The 16,687-nt window shown below is 40.5% G+C and overlaps 3 protein-coding genes and 1 long non-coding RNA gene across 5 annotated transcripts; 3 read left to right on the forward strand and 1 right to left on the reverse strand.

Moving 5' to 3' along the window:
- Positions 1 to 3,773: 3,773 nt before the first annotated feature.
- Positions 3,774 to 6,027, forward strand: LOC115766559 (proteasome subunit beta type-2). Its single transcript, XM_030710537.1, has 4 exons — positions 3,774 to 4,207; positions 4,945 to 5,007; positions 5,327 to 5,446; positions 5,500 to 6,027. The coding sequence occupies exons 2-4, from the start codon at positions 4,970 to 4,972 to the stop codon at positions 5,939 to 5,941; spliced, it is 600 nt and encodes a 199-aa protein (XP_030566397.1). The 5' UTR covers positions 3,774 to 4,207; positions 4,945 to 4,969; the 3' UTR covers positions 5,942 to 6,027.
- Positions 6,028 to 6,769: 742 nt separating this feature from the next.
- On the reverse strand, positions 6,770 to 7,997 carry LOC115766564 (general transcription factor IIF subunit 2-like). Of its 2 annotated transcripts, none has more exons than XM_030710544.1 (2): positions 7,586 to 7,997; positions 6,770 to 7,214 (listed from the first exon to the last, which is right to left on the reverse strand). In XM_030710544.1, the coding sequence occupies exons 1-2, from the start codon at positions 7,757 to 7,759 to the stop codon at positions 6,954 to 6,956; spliced, it is 435 nt and encodes a 144-aa protein (XP_030566404.1). In that variant the 5' UTR covers positions 7,760 to 7,997; the 3' UTR covers positions 6,770 to 6,953. The 2 variants fall into 2 exon arrangements, with proteins under 2 accessions (XP_030566404.1, XP_030566403.1); XM_030710543.1 differs by having other exon boundaries at positions 7,277 to 7,989.
- Positions 7,998 to 8,408: 411 nt separating this feature from the next.
- Positions 8,409 to 9,211, forward strand: LOC115766522. The gene is made up of 4 exons (XM_030710489.1): positions 8,409 to 8,417; positions 8,471 to 8,519; positions 8,621 to 8,748; positions 8,816 to 9,211. The coding sequence occupies exons 1-4, from the start codon at positions 8,409 to 8,411 to the stop codon at positions 9,143 to 9,145; spliced, it is 516 nt and encodes a 171-aa protein (XP_030566349.1). The 3' UTR covers positions 9,146 to 9,211.
- A 1,808-nt stretch (positions 9,212 to 11,019) lies between these two features.
- On the forward strand, positions 11,020 to 11,896 carry LOC115766588. Its single transcript, XR_004018225.1, has 3 exons — positions 11,020 to 11,093; positions 11,193 to 11,463; positions 11,535 to 11,896. It is a non-coding gene; the product is annotated as an uncharacterized LOC115766588 (long non-coding RNA).
- Positions 11,897 to 16,687: the final 4,791 nt, after the last annotated feature.

Raw genomic sequence — 16,687 nt, forward strand, 5'->3', positions numbered from 1 at the left:
TCAACAATTGTCAAAGTCGGCGAATAGCTTATATCAAGTCGCTCATAGAACGCTTGCAGCGTTTATTTCCAATTCCATTCACTTTCAATTTATTTTTGTCCAAGCCATACATTTTCCCATCTCTCTTTTACGATGGCTGTCCACCTGATATTGTGATCGATATCCATAATGGGCGAGTAGCTTATACCGCGCCCACATCTAAGCCTACACGCCCATTTGCTACCGTTTAGCCAGATTGATTTCATGCCAGCCGCTGCACGACTCGCTGATCATTTCCATTTTGCAGTGGCAGCCGCACAACGCCCACAAATGTGGGCGAGCTGCATTTTCCCAGAGGTGGCCATCAATCAAATTCGAATGCGAGTGCGAGGACGAGAACTGCACTTCACTTGCCTTTGTGGCACGACGGCGAACGGGATGCACGGGTGCCGCATTTGGGACCCTGAGCGCTTTTGGTTGTTAAAATTGTAGCGGCATCATTTTTCATATCCGCGGCAAACAACTGCCACAAAAAGCTAAAAAACAATATACAGTCGAAGGCATGGAAATCGAGTAGCAGCTAACAGCGGGAGCTGCAATTGGACCTGAAGCTCGACCTGGACCTGCAGCTCGTGTCTGTGTGTGTAGCTGTGGATGTCGAATGCGTGATCGCCAGTTTGTTGCGTTTCTTTCGACTGCGTCTCCCTCCCGAATAACGCTTTGTTTTTGTACTAAGCAAACTAGTCATCGCCGCCCCCTACCATTGGCCACCAAACCCCCTGGCCGACACTTGCTTTGTGTGCGCAGCGAATGTTTCGATGCGCGCGAATTTGTTGCAATTTCTCATTGTCAGCAACGCGTTCGCCGGTAAATTTTGATTAAACGCTCCACGGGAATTCACTTTGCTGGCCCGTTTCGCGTTTCGAGTTACTCGTGCGCTTTTCTATATCCCGTACCCCTGGAAAGTGCTCAAATAGAGGGTATATTGCACTTGTTCCAGTGCTTGATCAGTTCGATGAGCTGGGTTTATCCAACAAAAGCAGAGATATAAACAGCTTGTCAAGTAAACATTTCTATTTATATTTAAATAATATATTCATATATATTTTATTGTATATTGATAGCTCGATTTCTTCAACATCGAAAAATATCGATGCAGCCATGTTATTTTAAGCAAATTTTAAATATATTTAAGTGAATGCCTTTTCCGATAACTCTATTCGATTTCTCAAACATAAATAAGTATATGATATATATATATATATATATATATGAAGCACGTGTATGAATATACATATGTAGCTGGGTACAGGGTGTCTTATGGACAGGCACTCTTGACTGCAGCAGTCTTACCTGTTTTTTGGCTCTTTTTTTTGTGAACTCTTCGATAGCTGGACCTCCTGTCCTTGCCCACTTTCATTTGAATTTGATAAATGATGCTCGTCCCGGAGCGATATGTTATGCAATTTAGGGATTTGTTTTTGGTTGCGATATTGCGAAAAAAAAACCGTAGTTGGTTAAATGCTAGCACATCGCAGTTATAAATGAATACGGCTTTTGAAAATCAATTAGAAGGTCTGCTAGGTGAAAGCGCACCTATCTACAACAGCTAAATACAAGCTCCTTTTTTGTTCAAGGAAATCTGATTAAAGAGAGCTACAGAGTGAAATGTGCGAGGCTGCGGAAGAGCAACGGCGGTGCGCATTAATAGCGCCCAATAACAAGCCGTAATAATAATTTTGCTCCAATTAATCAGCGTTAAATCAGCGAACCGACGTCAAGCGACGCGATTCCATTCGATGTTTACCAATTGCCGCCTTTGTTTTGCCAGCCTTTTTATTATTATATATTCCTCTTGTTGTTGTTGTGCCCTTTGTTAAAGCGGATCAATGTCTGGGAAAGTAGCAGATGCCCAAGTCGATGTCTGGTTCCATTAAGCTTAAATAATATTAAAGCGGCAGGCAAGAGAATTCAATTTGTGCAATAATATTGCTAAAGTTTTAAATTTTTAAATTGAGCATATATGTATGTAGATTGCACTTTATATGGTTTCCTTAATAGTGTAATTCATTTGAGAGAAAGTTATGTTATAAATTAGAGGTGAAAACTTGCGTCGGGACAACAGAGTAATAATCGTTGTACTGCAGACTAAGAGGGAAAAGTATTCTTACATGTCGCCTACTATGCGATTTTCATGAATTCATGAAAACTGGTACTTTACTTTAGTATGTTTGTGTATGTACGGGAGTGTATGTTTCAACGTTTGTGTGCATGTATGTTAGTGTATATATGCATTTATGTATGTACATACGTTTGTATGCAAGCATAAGTATGCATGTGTACGGATGAATCTGTGTATGTACATATGTATAAGAATGAAGGTATGCATGCATGCCATATGTATGTATATAAATGATGTGCTACATTGGTGATATTGTCAAGAAAACAGTTATATTGATATGTGTACGTGTTTAAACTTATGTATATATTTGTATAAAAAAAAAAAATATATATATATATATACATATATATATATATATATATAGAGGTGGGCTGCATGTAATGATTGTAGGTTCTGCAAACAAAAGTTTACTTGCCGCTCAGCTACAAATTTAAAAACATATTTTATACATATCTGTTGATGATTTATATGTAAATATATGTAAATACGAAAACAAATCAGATCTGAGCTTGGATCTTCTACTAGTTATATACATATGTCTGTCATATTGACAATAATTGTCAATTTGATGTGTTTCAAGTGTTTTCGTTGTGGAACCCTTGACTTGAACATTATTGTCTTTACCTTTTTGCGCTTTTGTAAATACTTAAAATTGCCCAGCTTCGGTTGTCTCATTGCCTGATTGTTTTCGATGCTTTTAGCAACTGATTTTCAACTTAATTGCTTCGTTGTGGGTCTGTCTCGAATATCCATCGTCTGTCAGCAGGCAACGGGTGTGCCGTAGGTGGTCCCATAACGAGCTAATGAAATGTGATGTTGGTAAGGAATATTGTTGGGCCTCAGCAATGAGTCAGGAACTGTCAAAACTGACGAGTCCACTTGCCAGAAAGAAAAACATAAAATACATGCAAATTGCGAGGTAATTGCTTAACTTATCATCATCAACGTTGTGTTTAAGTGATTTCGATGTTGTTGAACTTTTGTAAATGCTAACAAGAAAGAAGAGGTGTGTCTTTGGAATGACAAAAAATTTATATTTTCCAGACTCATACTTCGTTTTTTTTCTTTCTACAGAACATTTCTGCTGTAGGAGCTACATATGTATATGTATAAACTATCGGGTATTGCCTGTGGAACGTTTTGCGCTAAAATTTTAAGATATTTCCTTTCCAAAAAATACACGCCCATGGAAAATTGAAATCTCCCCGTTCCATCTTGAACTCGACTTCTATTTAAGAATATGTTTTAAGTGCATCGAATAAAGAATCAAATGTTGAAATCAGAGGTTTCCGACCTTGTTAGCCTTCACCAACAAATCTCTGAATTGTTTTGCGAAAAATGTGAAAGACATCTTAAATTAGATATTATAAAGATACTTACAAATGAAATTGAGCGCGAAACGTTACCCAAATCTTTGACCTCCATTTCCACCAAGGAGGATGGATTTTTCGAAAAGTTTTAAATACCCCTCAAATGAATTTGCACAAAGATCTTTGAAAATACGTTTGAGGAATTTTCCGAAACCCCGTCTTAACATGCATCTTCATCACATAAGGTAACTACAGTGAAAATTTCAGCTTCCTAGCTCTTACGGTATGGGCTGTGCATTGATAACCAATCAGTCAGTCAATAGTCAGCCAGTCAGTGAGTCAGTGAGTCAGCCAGTTCTGTAATGTAATTTTCAATAGATCTGTTAATATAAAAATATTTTTTTTTGTATTGTATTTCCAGCATCCGAACAGATCGACTCCTATATATAGGCAGAAACGCTTGGCTATATAGACTGGGTACTCATGATTCTAATGTGATTCTGCCACAAAATAATACCTCGAAGGGCTAGAAAAATCATAAATAATACTTGTATAACAGTTTCGAAAGAGAAAGCAATGCATATTCCTTTGCGCAGCCCTCAGACTTATCGATAAATGTGAAGTGCCCAGTAGCTTTTTGCAGCTGACAAAGTCGTTGAACACGTGCAATATACAATAATAAAAATTGATTGGTATCAGCAATTAAGTTCCAGTTTTGCAAGCTATTTGGATTTCTGTAAGTTTGACTTGACTTTGGATTTGCTAATTAACACATCGCGAAGTTTGCGTTTCGTTTAATTAATGACGCCCATTAAAATTTGTAAATGTGTGCGTCCTCGAACAGGCTCTGTTTATTTTTAGAGCAGAAAGCAAAACGGCAGCTGCCATTTTTTTGAGTCGAGCGCGTTCAATTTGCATGAGGATCAGGCAAAAAACCAGTCGACTAATCCACAGCTACAAACTGGCCAACAGCTCTGACCCTCTGTGTAGGTGTCGTTGTCAACGCCGGCTCAGCTCCGACTTGTCAATATCGTTTACATCATCATCAGCATCATCATTATCATTGCCATCATCATATTGGATGCCCAACTAGAAAATGTCAACTCCGGGGGCAACCGGCCAACAGCGTGGCGCACATGTCAACCCGTTTGCTGGTTACCCAAGTCCAAGCCCTTGTCACTGGCCACTTGGCTGTCAGCCAGCGGCGCCTGCGGTTGACACTTTTTCGCGCCGACACGCCCGCTAATCCTCTCATGCATAGCATCAGACGAGGTCGAGGTGGCAACAGCAAATGCGATGACTTGACACTTTGCCCAGAGACAACAGCGGACCCAGCTGGTGGCCGAGACCCAATTTGTTGCGCACAAACCTTGGCTATAATATTTACATTAGCCCTAAACCCTTCCATATCGTTTACACGTTGTGCTCTCAAGTGACAAACCTATTCAAATACATAAATATATTTATTTACAGCTTGTTTGAGCGATACCTACTCAAGATGTCCAGTCCCAAGCCGAAGCCGGACAATAAGAAGTTGTAAGTCTGCGTTTAGCCGAAGTCGATTTGTCAAAATATTTAGCGAACACCCATCGAAAATTAAGTAAAAGGGTATAATAGTTTTTGAAAATGACTTGAATTTACAGGGCACATCCAACAAGCTTGAGTCTTGAAATTTGAAATCATATGCTCCCATACCATACGCATAAAAAGCTTTTTATTTTTCCTCGATATTTTCAAAACAAATATCGATAAATATCGATTTTGAGACAGGCTCTTCTGAGCATGGCTAGAAAATTATAAGAGCAAGATAATACTGAAATTACTTCTTTTTTTATATTCCTCCATAATCTTACAGCCAAAGCCAGCCGAGCTCTGGCTTTGGCAGCATCATGGTTGGTGTCTTATTTGACGACGGTATTGTGCTGGCCATTAACACAGTGGGTAATCTTATATACTATCTGGATGATCATATCTAGTAAGCGGTTCGTATATGTAAGCTCAGCATTTCAATTAACTGGTTTAATTTAGCTGTGGCGCTAGTAGCACAGGATTTGATCGAGAGTCGCTGATGGAGGTTTCTACCAAACTGGAGAATATAGCGCGTAACAATAGCAACAAGGGCGTAACAGTTGCCCAAGCGCTGGACCTAATTGTCAAGCTATACGAACAGGTGGAGATTGCAGAGCTATTGCTGGCTGGCGAGGATCCCAGTGGATTGCATTTGATAGCACTAAAGTGTCCGGGCACCAGTGCGCGTGTCAATTATGCGGCTCTGGGACCAGGTTCGGCAGCGTCTTCCGAATACATCAAGAGTCAATGGCGCCCGGATATGAATCTGAGGCATGCCGAACAGCTGGCACGCGCAGCGCTTCTAATGGGTAGTATGAGTAAAGTTGGAGTCGATGTCTGCATCATATTCAAGCGCTCGCCGGAGTCAGCAACTCGAGTGGAAGGCCATGATTCATCATAGCAATCGAGGATGTTGCAATACCATATGTCTCGATTTGCTTTACAATTATTAAATGTTTATTTTGCAGCATAAATAAATTAATTGTTGACGCTCCCCACCTGGCTTCAAATAATTAACCACATTTCTTAGCATTTGAGCTGAAGCAGCAGCAGCGGCGGCGGCGGCGGCCAAGAATAGATTATCTCTCTAGCTATACTAAACGTCCTGGTCATGGACGTCTATGTCTCGCTGAGCCCAGTTTGGTCAGATGACTATCGTAATCGTTGGTGCCCTGCTGCAGGTAAATGCAGAGTAAGCACAAATGATTTATGCGCCCGGGCAGCATATAATTAATAATGATTAAAAGCTGGCGCCCATCAACAGCCCCATGGACATGCTCATAAGCAACTCGGATTCCTTGGCTGTATATAAAGCCGCTAATCGCTCCGGACACCGCCAGAGACGACGGAACTTTCCTACGAAATGAAAAGTGGTATAGTCGCGAGATCCACTCTCTGGCGCCCTGGAGACGGCCCGCTGTGTGGATTAAGTTGAATTTATATATGGCATTTGAATGTTTCTCATATTGGCCACGAGTTCACGATTCATTGCCAGCCTGCCTGCTGCCTGGTTGCTGTGCGTGACCAGGTTTCATTTTCATTAGCCTCGTTACCCTCGGCCTCAAGGCTCTTTGGGGCCTGGCTCGGTGTGTGGTCTGTGCTCCACTGACAGCACCTGGGTGGCATTATGTTGTCAGCCTCTTGATTTTTACCGCAGCAAAGTTGCTAATTGATTTTGGCCCTGCAAATTGTTATGGAAAGATCTCTTGTATTTCTGCGGTGTCATAATAGCAATTATTTTAATAACTTATTATTTAGGACCAAGCACGCCATGTATATTTATACAATACGTTGAGTTGGGAACGAAATGGAAACCATAGAGGTTTTGAATATACGGAAAGCGATTTTCGCAAGATCCGGGAAAATAACCCACGGAATCGAATTCTTGCCCGCGCCCAACTCTAATCCGTAGTTTATTTAGTTTCATTTTCTGGCTTTTGGTAATGACGATATTCTTCCTTCAGTTCCCACATCTGTCTATGAGCCGGATCTTTGCTATAATCGCCAATATCCTTGAGTATAGCCTTCAACACGAACACCGATTGCTTGGTAATGAATTGCAGATCCTTTAGCGTATAGTATTGATGTTTCTCAAAGGCCTGGAACAGCATATCCATGATGTTCTCCTTGCTGAGCACCTTTGTGGCATCCTTCTTGCGTTTGCCATCATCCTTCTGAAAAAGACATTGAAAAGGGATCTGAGTAGAAGTTTTAGCTGGCGGGAACTGAAACAAACATTGTGAGCATGATTGCTGACAGGCTTGTAGCTCTTCACAATATGATTGAGGGCTTCGGCGCTACGCATAGGTCGTACGCCCCGTATGGATAGCTGCTTCATCTTCAGATACTGAGCATTGCATATGGGCAGACATTCCATCTTGTGGGTTACCCAGCCCTCCATGACGGAATCTGTATCATCGATTGTTGAAAATATGCCCGTCAGCCGTGCCCCTTTTATGGCTTTGCACAGCTTTAGGTCGTGCTCGCTGGCTAAGAGTTTGTCTGGAGCCAGTTGCATTAGGTCCTGGCTTAAAATTAATTTCACCTTCGCTGGTTCCTTATCGTCGCCGGACTTTTCCATGCGCATTGTTGCCACTTGCATATCATTGGGCGCCTGCTGCCACATTTGGGCCACATAGTTGGGCACCTTTACTAGCCAAATACCGCGCGAAGCTTTTGACATATCCATCTTTTTTTTCTTTTGATTTTCTTGCGACATTTTTGAACAAATTTTCGTATAATCACAGAGAACAAGAACTTGAACGCGACAGAGCTCAATGGGTAATGAAAAAAAGCCACTTACAATTCAACCAAAAATTATGCAAAGGCATACTTCGATATATATTAAGTTAAAAACGGAAATTTATCTAACATTTTTGTAATGCTTAATTTAAACTTAGCGCCCGAATCTGTTCAGAGGTTTTTAATGAACAAAAATTGAATCAGTGTTGTCACTGATAAGTCGCTATAAATAAAGCTAATTCTGTTTTAAAAAAATAGTCAGAGTTACAGGTATTTTCAAATTTCAACAGATTCCCACCTCTGAAAACAGCTTAATTTAGTTATAAGCTAGCGATTTTGAAAAGGAACCGGAACTTAAAAGCTCGATAGCAAGCCTAACGCATCCCTGGACTATTAATATTAATATACCAAATATGGACACATGATTTAATAGCGTGTGCTGGCCAGGTAAATCTAAATTTAATACTGTTTTTTATTGTGTTGACAGCAACAACTGTTAAATCAAGTCTGTATTTTATTTAACGTCAAGTCAAGCGGCCTGAATATTTATTATAATACTAACATTCATTTTATGACAAATTGTTTGGAAGCGAGCACAGCAAAAATGGGAAAAAAGAAGAATCTACATGCGGCAAGTCGAGCTATAATTTACTCATCTTATTTTTATATATTTTTTGTTTTATTTTAGCAAATTTATGGCAAAGCGTACAAGCCAGCACCTGTTAAAAAAATTCTGGGTAAGATTTTTAACACATTTTGATATAGCCAGACAACATGCAAATGCTACAACAATATTATTGTTCGAAAATTTGAAGACTTACGAAATTCATTTCAATAGCCAATGCCCAAGCAGCAGCTTCTCAACGTCTGGGAGCAGCAGCTTCGGCAGCAGCAGTATCAGCAACCGCAGCTCCAATAGCAGAAGGAGCACCACCGCCACCTGCTCGCTCCGCACCACGACAGCGAGTAAGTTGGACTTCTTATCGCCTTTAAATAATTCTTGAAATGATCTTTGCATTTTTCATTCTCTTAGGGACGTCCGCGCAAAAATCCTTTGGCGCCCGATGCCGCCATGAAACGAGAGGACAGTGTGAACAATACGAATGCCATAGTCAAGGTACTGCTGCGTTCGCTGAAGGATCACAATAAGCCCATGGCTACTGTCAATAATGGATTTGAGCGTGGTCTTAAGCCGGATACAATTGTTGCCGGCTTTCGTCATGAGGGTCAACTAATGTTTGCCGTCAAGTTCAAAAACCGCAAGTTACCTGAGCTAATTAGTTCGATGGAATTGAAGCTGCGAGCACCCAGCTTGTTGATTCAATACTACGTTACGAATTTGCAATATCCACACAATGAATGATTAAACATAGTTGATTTTACTTTAATTTATATTGAGCATTTACAATAATAATATTAAAATAGAAAAAATTACCGGGACTGCTAGCCCCAAAGATATTGTCGGTGCTTTATTTCCAATTATGATTGTACATTCATATTTTTATAGAAAAACATCTTTGAAGGTGAGTCTCCTTCACAAGTTCTTTATTTTTAACAGAACCATATTTGATGAAAACTTTGGTTCGTTTCGGGATTCATTCGGCTGCTTAAATCAAATGACTACAACAGGCTTATATTAAGAAATTAATGGAAATTTAGTTTCGAGGGGGTTGGTTTCAAAACCATTTCAGTCTTGCTGCTCACCTTAAGGCAAATGTATATCTCTTGGGCCACTGCATCATATAATATCAGCCACAGGTGTCTTTCGTGCATCAGCGAGTACAGTAATCGCTCCGAAAGTTAAACGGTCAGGAATTAGAGTTTTCGAGAAGCTAACACACAAGTGCAAATATTTGATATAAAGGGTCCTATAGAACGAATCTTTCGGCTTATTTGGGAGCGTTTGGTACAACATTTAAAAAGTAAGCGTAGGGAGTTGAACAAGTCGCTCAGAGAGTCCCCGTCACAGTAGGCTGTCCTTGTTGATCAATTACAATCAAATCAGTCAAATATATATATATAATAAGTTTCTTATAAAAACCAAAGGGTTTAAATTTCTGAGCGAGCACTGTACTTACAGATTTGCAAGTTTACGTCGCATTAAGGTTACCATCACGCTCTGGTTCGCATATAAATTCAACTGGTTGCTGGGCCAAATGCAATGCCAGTGCACTCATATATATTCTGCGGCGTTCGCGAGATAGCGCCTGGTGGCAGGGTGGTGGAGGGGCCGACTACTACAGCAGGCACAATGCCTCAGATAAATTTTCATGTTGTCACACCTGCGCCTCGCATGCACACATAAATATATCTTCGAATCGAGCCGCCAAAAGGTGGCATTTGCAACAATTTCAGGCGAAATAAGATATCAAGGGAGAGGCACTCGATTCAGTTCGCACCCTGCCAAAAGAGGTGTAAAAAATTGAAAGCGAAATATTATTAAAATGCCGCATTGTCGGACGTCTTTCAGTGGCGGTTGCAGTGGCCGCTGTGCCTGCTTCTTGGAAGTGGAATCTCTCTCCTCTCTCTCTCTCTGTCTCCCGGACGCGCTGCCTATCTCTGTCTCGCGATGCGTCTTTATTTATGGGGTATATTTGATTTTCGAATTTCGTCCCTGGGATCCTTGTCTCGTGCTGTTATCGCCATGGCATTGACATTTTGACTGCGCCTCCGCTGGGCAGGCGTGTGTTGCATTAAGGAGACCTCGCTGCATATATATTTGCTTATTTATGTTGCAAAGTCAACACTCTGTACACAAAGTACACAAACTGTGGCTGTTTATTGGTTTTGTCAATGCGGGGAGGGAGCTGTGCTGCATGCGGGTTAAAATTTTTGACTTTGCCATGCAACAGGTTCGATATAAGCCCAGTATCAAGATAAATGTGCAAAGCTGCACGAAATAATTCAGCGAATGATTAAAGGCTTCAAGATAGGGATTTACACGGATGTGATTTTAAGATTAAAACGAAAAACATATATGTATTTATACAGTAAGTGCTGCAAATACCGACCTACATTATGAAAATCACTCATGCGCAGAGTTGCATAATTTTAAATTATTCTAAAACATTCCACAATACGTTTAACAATTCACAATTCAATTTGTGAATGCTAAACGGCTGGCAATAAAAAAAACTTTTTCTACACTTGGAAAAAGTATTATTATAATGTCATGAAATGGGTGACACATGGAATCGATAAAGTTCCATTCTTAAATAAATCTTAACTCAGCAGCAGCCATAATTCTACAAGGGTATTTACCACTCGACTTGCTGAATATTGTTATATACTTATTTAGTTAACTTTTATATGTAAGCATTTTTGCTGTATGTTCGCACTTGCTTCTTATCGACAGCAATTCTTTGATATACACAATTTATAATCATAATTTTTTAATCATGCTGCTCAAGTGGCCCACTCATTGTCAGCTCTGTATGGATACAAACTCCTCGTACCATTGTTCAGTGCAAATTAAAAATTGTTCACATCGCCTCGGCAGTTTATTATATGGCGCTGTGGTCTGTGGTCTGGCTCCGAATCGAGAACCGTGTCCGGTTCTTTTAACTGCCCAATCATAATTCACTAGCCAGCCAGACGAGTCTCCCATGAAGCGAAAGGATAATCGTGAAATGCGTGCGCGACCTCCCAAAAAAAAGTAGCAGGATGCCCCTGCGTCTGGGGGTAATAATTTAAAGTATTGCTCTATTATTTATTTGAGCATATGTCAATGAAATTTATTTATTTATTCACAGCAGCAACAATAAACAAAATGCCTCTGAAGTCAGCGTGCTGTTAATGAGCAGCCTGATGGGTGGATGCATGCGGTAGAGGCTGTTGTGCGGAGGGGGCTGGTAACCGTGGAGGGGCAGCCGCTGTTGACGTTAATTGACCGCAACCATTTTTTTGTTGCAGCGTGCAGTAAATTTTAATGAAATTGTTGCCGTGCACTGCGAAATGTTGTTGTTGTTGTGGTTGTTGCTGGGGCGTGGCCAGCGCATTGCTGCATCTGCATCTGGATCTGCATCAGCTCAAAGTGCTGATGACACGGCTGTCAGCGACACTTTGCGCCGCTTGTTGCATAAAAACATTTACAAAATAAAATAAAAGTGTATATGTGTATATAAAAATAAAACTTAAAACAAAATATAAAATCATGTAAATTGCCGAGGCTTAATTTTCGACGCACTGACAGGGGATAAGCGGGCTATGTTGGCGAGTCTGTTTAACGTTTTGCTTTCTGGCCATTTTTGATGTAGCTGCATTTATAAATTAATTAAAAATAAATTACTTTATGTTGCATGTCACATTTCATTAAACTTAGCAAGCGGAAAGTAACTAAGTACGCTGCATTTTTAATGTTACACAAGTTTGGGACAAAGTTTCTATGGCAAATATAGTACACTAACAACAAGAGGTTCTAGTCGGGAGCTCCTGCCTAGGGGATACCCTGAACCCTCTTCTTCCAACATCAAATGCATATATATATTCTATTTTAGAAGCTATATGTTAAGTTTGGTGACTCTAGCTCTTATTATTTACCAAAATTGCCCAAAAAGCAGGATATCGATATCGATTTGTATCCATTGCTTGGAAACGGAGTAAGTTATCGATTATCGGAAGCAAACTCGATCTGCGCGGGAACTAGGAGCATCTACATCTAAAGTCAAGTCTCTAGCTCTTATAGGTCCGAGATCCTTGCGTTCATACAAACGGACGGACGGACGGACGGACAGACAGACGGACATGGCTAGATCGACTCGGCTATTGATGCTGATATATATGTATATACTTTATGGGGTCGGAGATGCTTCCTTCTGCCTGTAACAAACATTTGGATTTTGCACAAATACAATATACCCTTATTCTCATTTGTAATGGGTTCAGGGTATAAACAGGAAATAAAATATGTAAATTAATTCACTTACACAGAGTTTCAGACCCTAAACAATATACAATTACATATTCTTAGTTAAGTTTGGCCAAAATATTTAAGCAACAATTCTGGAATTAGATAAAATAATATTTCTAAAAATCTAGAAATTCAAGTCCCACAATTTCTTTTGTAGAATCCGTTTTTTCACAAATCGTACAGATTTTAAAGAAATTGCAAATAAAAATAAGTCTTATAATTTGTTCTGAGTGTACATAGTACCGAATCTAATTGGAAATTTGGGCGCCTATTGTGCAGAAGCCGAAATCAAATAATGCATCCTAAATAGCTCTTTAATTGTCAAACTTGGCAACTAATTCAACTAACCGCCGGGTTTTGGGTCTGACCCGAAAATTGGTTCATGTGTAGAATTGAAAAGAATTTAATTAAGCATGCCAGCGCAAGTGAATGGTTCTTGCCTAAAACTAACAAGCTGAGTTAGTTAGACTGACAGAGAGATTTAGCAAATGCCGCTGGCATAATTCCGAATTTAATTTGAGAGAGACTTGCTGCTGCTGACCTGACCCCAAAGGTTGCCGAGCAAACAGAACTTATTAAACCAAAGCACTGCCTATAAGGGGGTGGGGGGACTGTAGGCGTGTCCGGTTTGGTTAAGTGGCAAAATAACAGAGGCTCTCGAAGTTCGGACTTGTGCCCAAACTGGGTAAGGAAATTACAGACACACACTTGGCTCGAGTGCTGCAGTCGGCTCGCAACAAAACCGCAAATTAGTTGGCTGCCTCGACGGACCACAGATGGCAAAACAAGAACAACAACAACAACAAGAACAGAGACGGTCACAGCAAAAACAACAAACAGAATGAGAGCTGCCAGTTACCAGTTGCCAGTTGCCCCCAATGTCAAGCACATCCACTTCCACAACAAACCCAAAACCAAAGCGAGAGACAAAATAAATAAGAAAATATTGTTCGAGCTGCCGTCGCCGGAGGCGTCTTTCCAGGAAACCCAACAAGAGGCACAGCCACAGCAGCAGCAGCAACGGCAGCTTCACCCCCATGACTGGCTTCCTTGGCTTCCTCAGCCTCGGTTGCAGCCTCTTATCAGCTCCCGCTGCTTGTGTCCCATTTCAAAAAAAAGTTGACGCGCGCATCGCTCCAAATCGCCGTCAACGTTGTCATCGGCGTCCGCTGTTGCTTGTATCGACTGCAACTCCATCTTCATCTGCATCTGCATCTCCTCCATATGTACTTGTGTATGCACTTAGATGCCAGCGCCAGATAAGCTCGCCCCAGCCAAGTGGCCACGACTCCTCCGGCTGCTTCTCGTGCGCATCACGCGTTCGCTTTTGTTCATAAATTATAATTTTATGATCACGAACATCTTCGTGGAATATGTTGGCCTTTGCCGTTCCCGTGGCTCCATTGTCGCCATCGTTGTCGCTTCCAAAGACGCGTTAAATATTAAAGTGTCTGCGCGAGAGACTGAAAATTGGCTTCGCCCGGGCGTTGGCTTGGAGCAGTGTCATCGTTTATGTTTGCCATTTGTGTTTACACTAATTGAAGAACTCGACGTGGACACTCACTTTGACTTCGTCACAGCCATGGACACACTTTAACAGCACAATTCCCAGCTCCATCTCAATGCCAAGCGGCTTCCGTGGCCAGTGGCGCAGACGCAGGCGCAGACGCTGCCAAGTCCCAGTTCTCTTCTGTCTCTGGTTTTAATCGTAAAAATTCTTTATTGCCTCCGGTTGGGGCAGACCTCTATCCTAGGCTGAAATTAGTTTGTTTAAGTTTGCCGACTGAGCTGCAATAGCAAATGATGAGTCTTGTGTCTTTATTGAAACTCGTAAATCAATTAAGTCACCAGACAGCTGAACTTCAAATATTGCATTATTTATGCCTTTTAATTAGCATACTCCAAACGCTTCACTCCCACTTTTAACACTCGCAATTAACGACAAAGATTTTCAAATTGAGATTCAAACTCAAAAGTGTGCCGCGCCAGAGTCAAATTGTGTGCCCAACAGTCATTAAGAAGTTCGATCGAACTATAATATTTTCCATACAATAATCTACTTTACGACCGATCGTTTCTTTGGCAGCTTTTTGATATAGTGGGCCGAAAATGTCTCATTTTGTGCAAAATCAAATCACCCTCTTCAGGGGTATAATAAGGGAGAAAGAGAGAGAGAGAGAGAGAGAGAGAGAGAGAGATTCTTAATGATATCCCAACTAGCTAAGTTGGCGTGGGCATCTTTTTGGCGAACGGTCACTCTGTTACGGGCTACAAACGAAAACATTTTCCGCGCGGCATTCTCATGACTCGAATTTTATTAAAACATTCTTTTAATGTGATATTTAAAGGTGTTAATGTGTTTAAAACAGCCACAAGTGCTGGTAATTGTGTTTTGTGTTATTAACCATTTAATCAGTGCGCGTGCAATTCGTTGCTTAGGCGGAGCGCTAGCGCTCATGTATGCAAAAAAATGAGAGCGGCAAACGCGTAAAAAAAGAAAACGAAAAGAAAACAGTTGCACAACTGTTGTCCGATCCTGTGTGCATTGCTCTTGAAAAAAGCGTTGCCTATTTTTGTTGTTGTTGCTGCAGCGGGTGCTTATTTCACACTTCGGCATGCTACGCTTGTTCCTGTAACGCGGTGTATGCATACATATTTACATATATGTATGGATGTAAATGCGCGTACGTGACAAAATGAAAAATCATTATGGCGCGTATGTCAACTGCTGCAGCAAAAGAGAGCGAGAGTGGGATAGATCCTGCCTGTTGACGTCATGTTTTGTAAAACAAGTGCACAGTATAGGAGAGAAGCAAAGAGGAAAAGGGAATACAGGCAAAGAGTAAGTGGGTGAGTGCGATTTTTTAGTATTTTTTTAATACGCATATACATGCGGAAATGACGCATCTTATTGGAAGCAATCGAATAAGAAATGTTATGTTGATGTTTGTGATGAAAGGCTAGAGGCTTTATCGATTTACTTTTTAAATATATACAATCTAAGCTTGTCAGAGCTGGAGATACCAGCTATGTTATGTATAACTTCTATAGTTCTTCTAATGATTTGTATATACCCTACCAAAAAATGCATCCTAAATTTGGTTTCTTTAGCTCTTAAGAACTCCAATATGTGGTCAATGCTTTTTGAATTAAGCTGAGCTATAATCTTATAAGCAGCTTGTCTGCAAGTTAAGCTTTACTTTAAGACAATTCATAATAATTGAAGCTTATTTTAAATTTATTTTGTGCTTTATTAAGTTTCGACCATTTGTTTTATGTTCAGCCTTTTGCATTGCACGATTTTTATTATGGAACAACAAGAACGGCAGCAAAATATTAACACAGTTTGCTTCATTTATGCAGCTTAATTTGAATTTGCAGCTCTAATGAACTTTAGCATGCAATAAAATGAAATTTAATACAACCGCGTGGCTTCATAGCCGGCCCTAGTGAGTTCTCTTCGTGGTCGTGATCCTAATTAGTTCCTTCCGCATAATTGTGTAGGCAACAAGCAATTTTAATATTAAGCTGCAGCCGCTAAATGAATTTATTGTTCTGCCCAACCTCCAGTGGGATTTTCTTAGCCCCTTTGTGCCACTTGCAGAGTTGAAAATGAACGAATTGATGTCATTTAACATGTATAAGATTTTTGCAAAATCAATTGCAATCCATTAGTTACTCAATTAAAATGTTGGCAAACTCCTCAAACTTTTCTCACTCGCAGTGTCATAAATCTCCATTTGCAAGCAACAAGAAAATGTTTGGGGACACAGCGTGAATCATCATCATCGGCATCATCATCATTATCATCAAGTTGCAGTCGGTTGCCGGTTTAATTCCCTGGAAATCCAAGTTGAAAGTTGAAGGCAAATTAGCAACAGCGTCAACATTGCGCCAGCGTGAAAATTAGAATTAAAAGCTGAAAAAGTTGCCAAGCAGCTAAACAAGAAGAAGAACAAAGTTTTGGACTCAGCAACAGAATTAGCCAAAAATGGA

The sequence above is a fragment of the Drosophila novamexicana genome, unplaced genomic scaffold (genome assembly GCF_003285875.2).
Source record: "Drosophila novamexicana strain 15010-1031.04,08,12 unplaced genomic scaffold, DnovRS2.1 tig00001209-arrow-arrow-pilon, whole genome shotgun sequence".
Lineage (NCBI taxonomy): Eukaryota > Metazoa > Arthropoda > Insecta > Diptera > Drosophilidae > Drosophila > Drosophila novamexicana.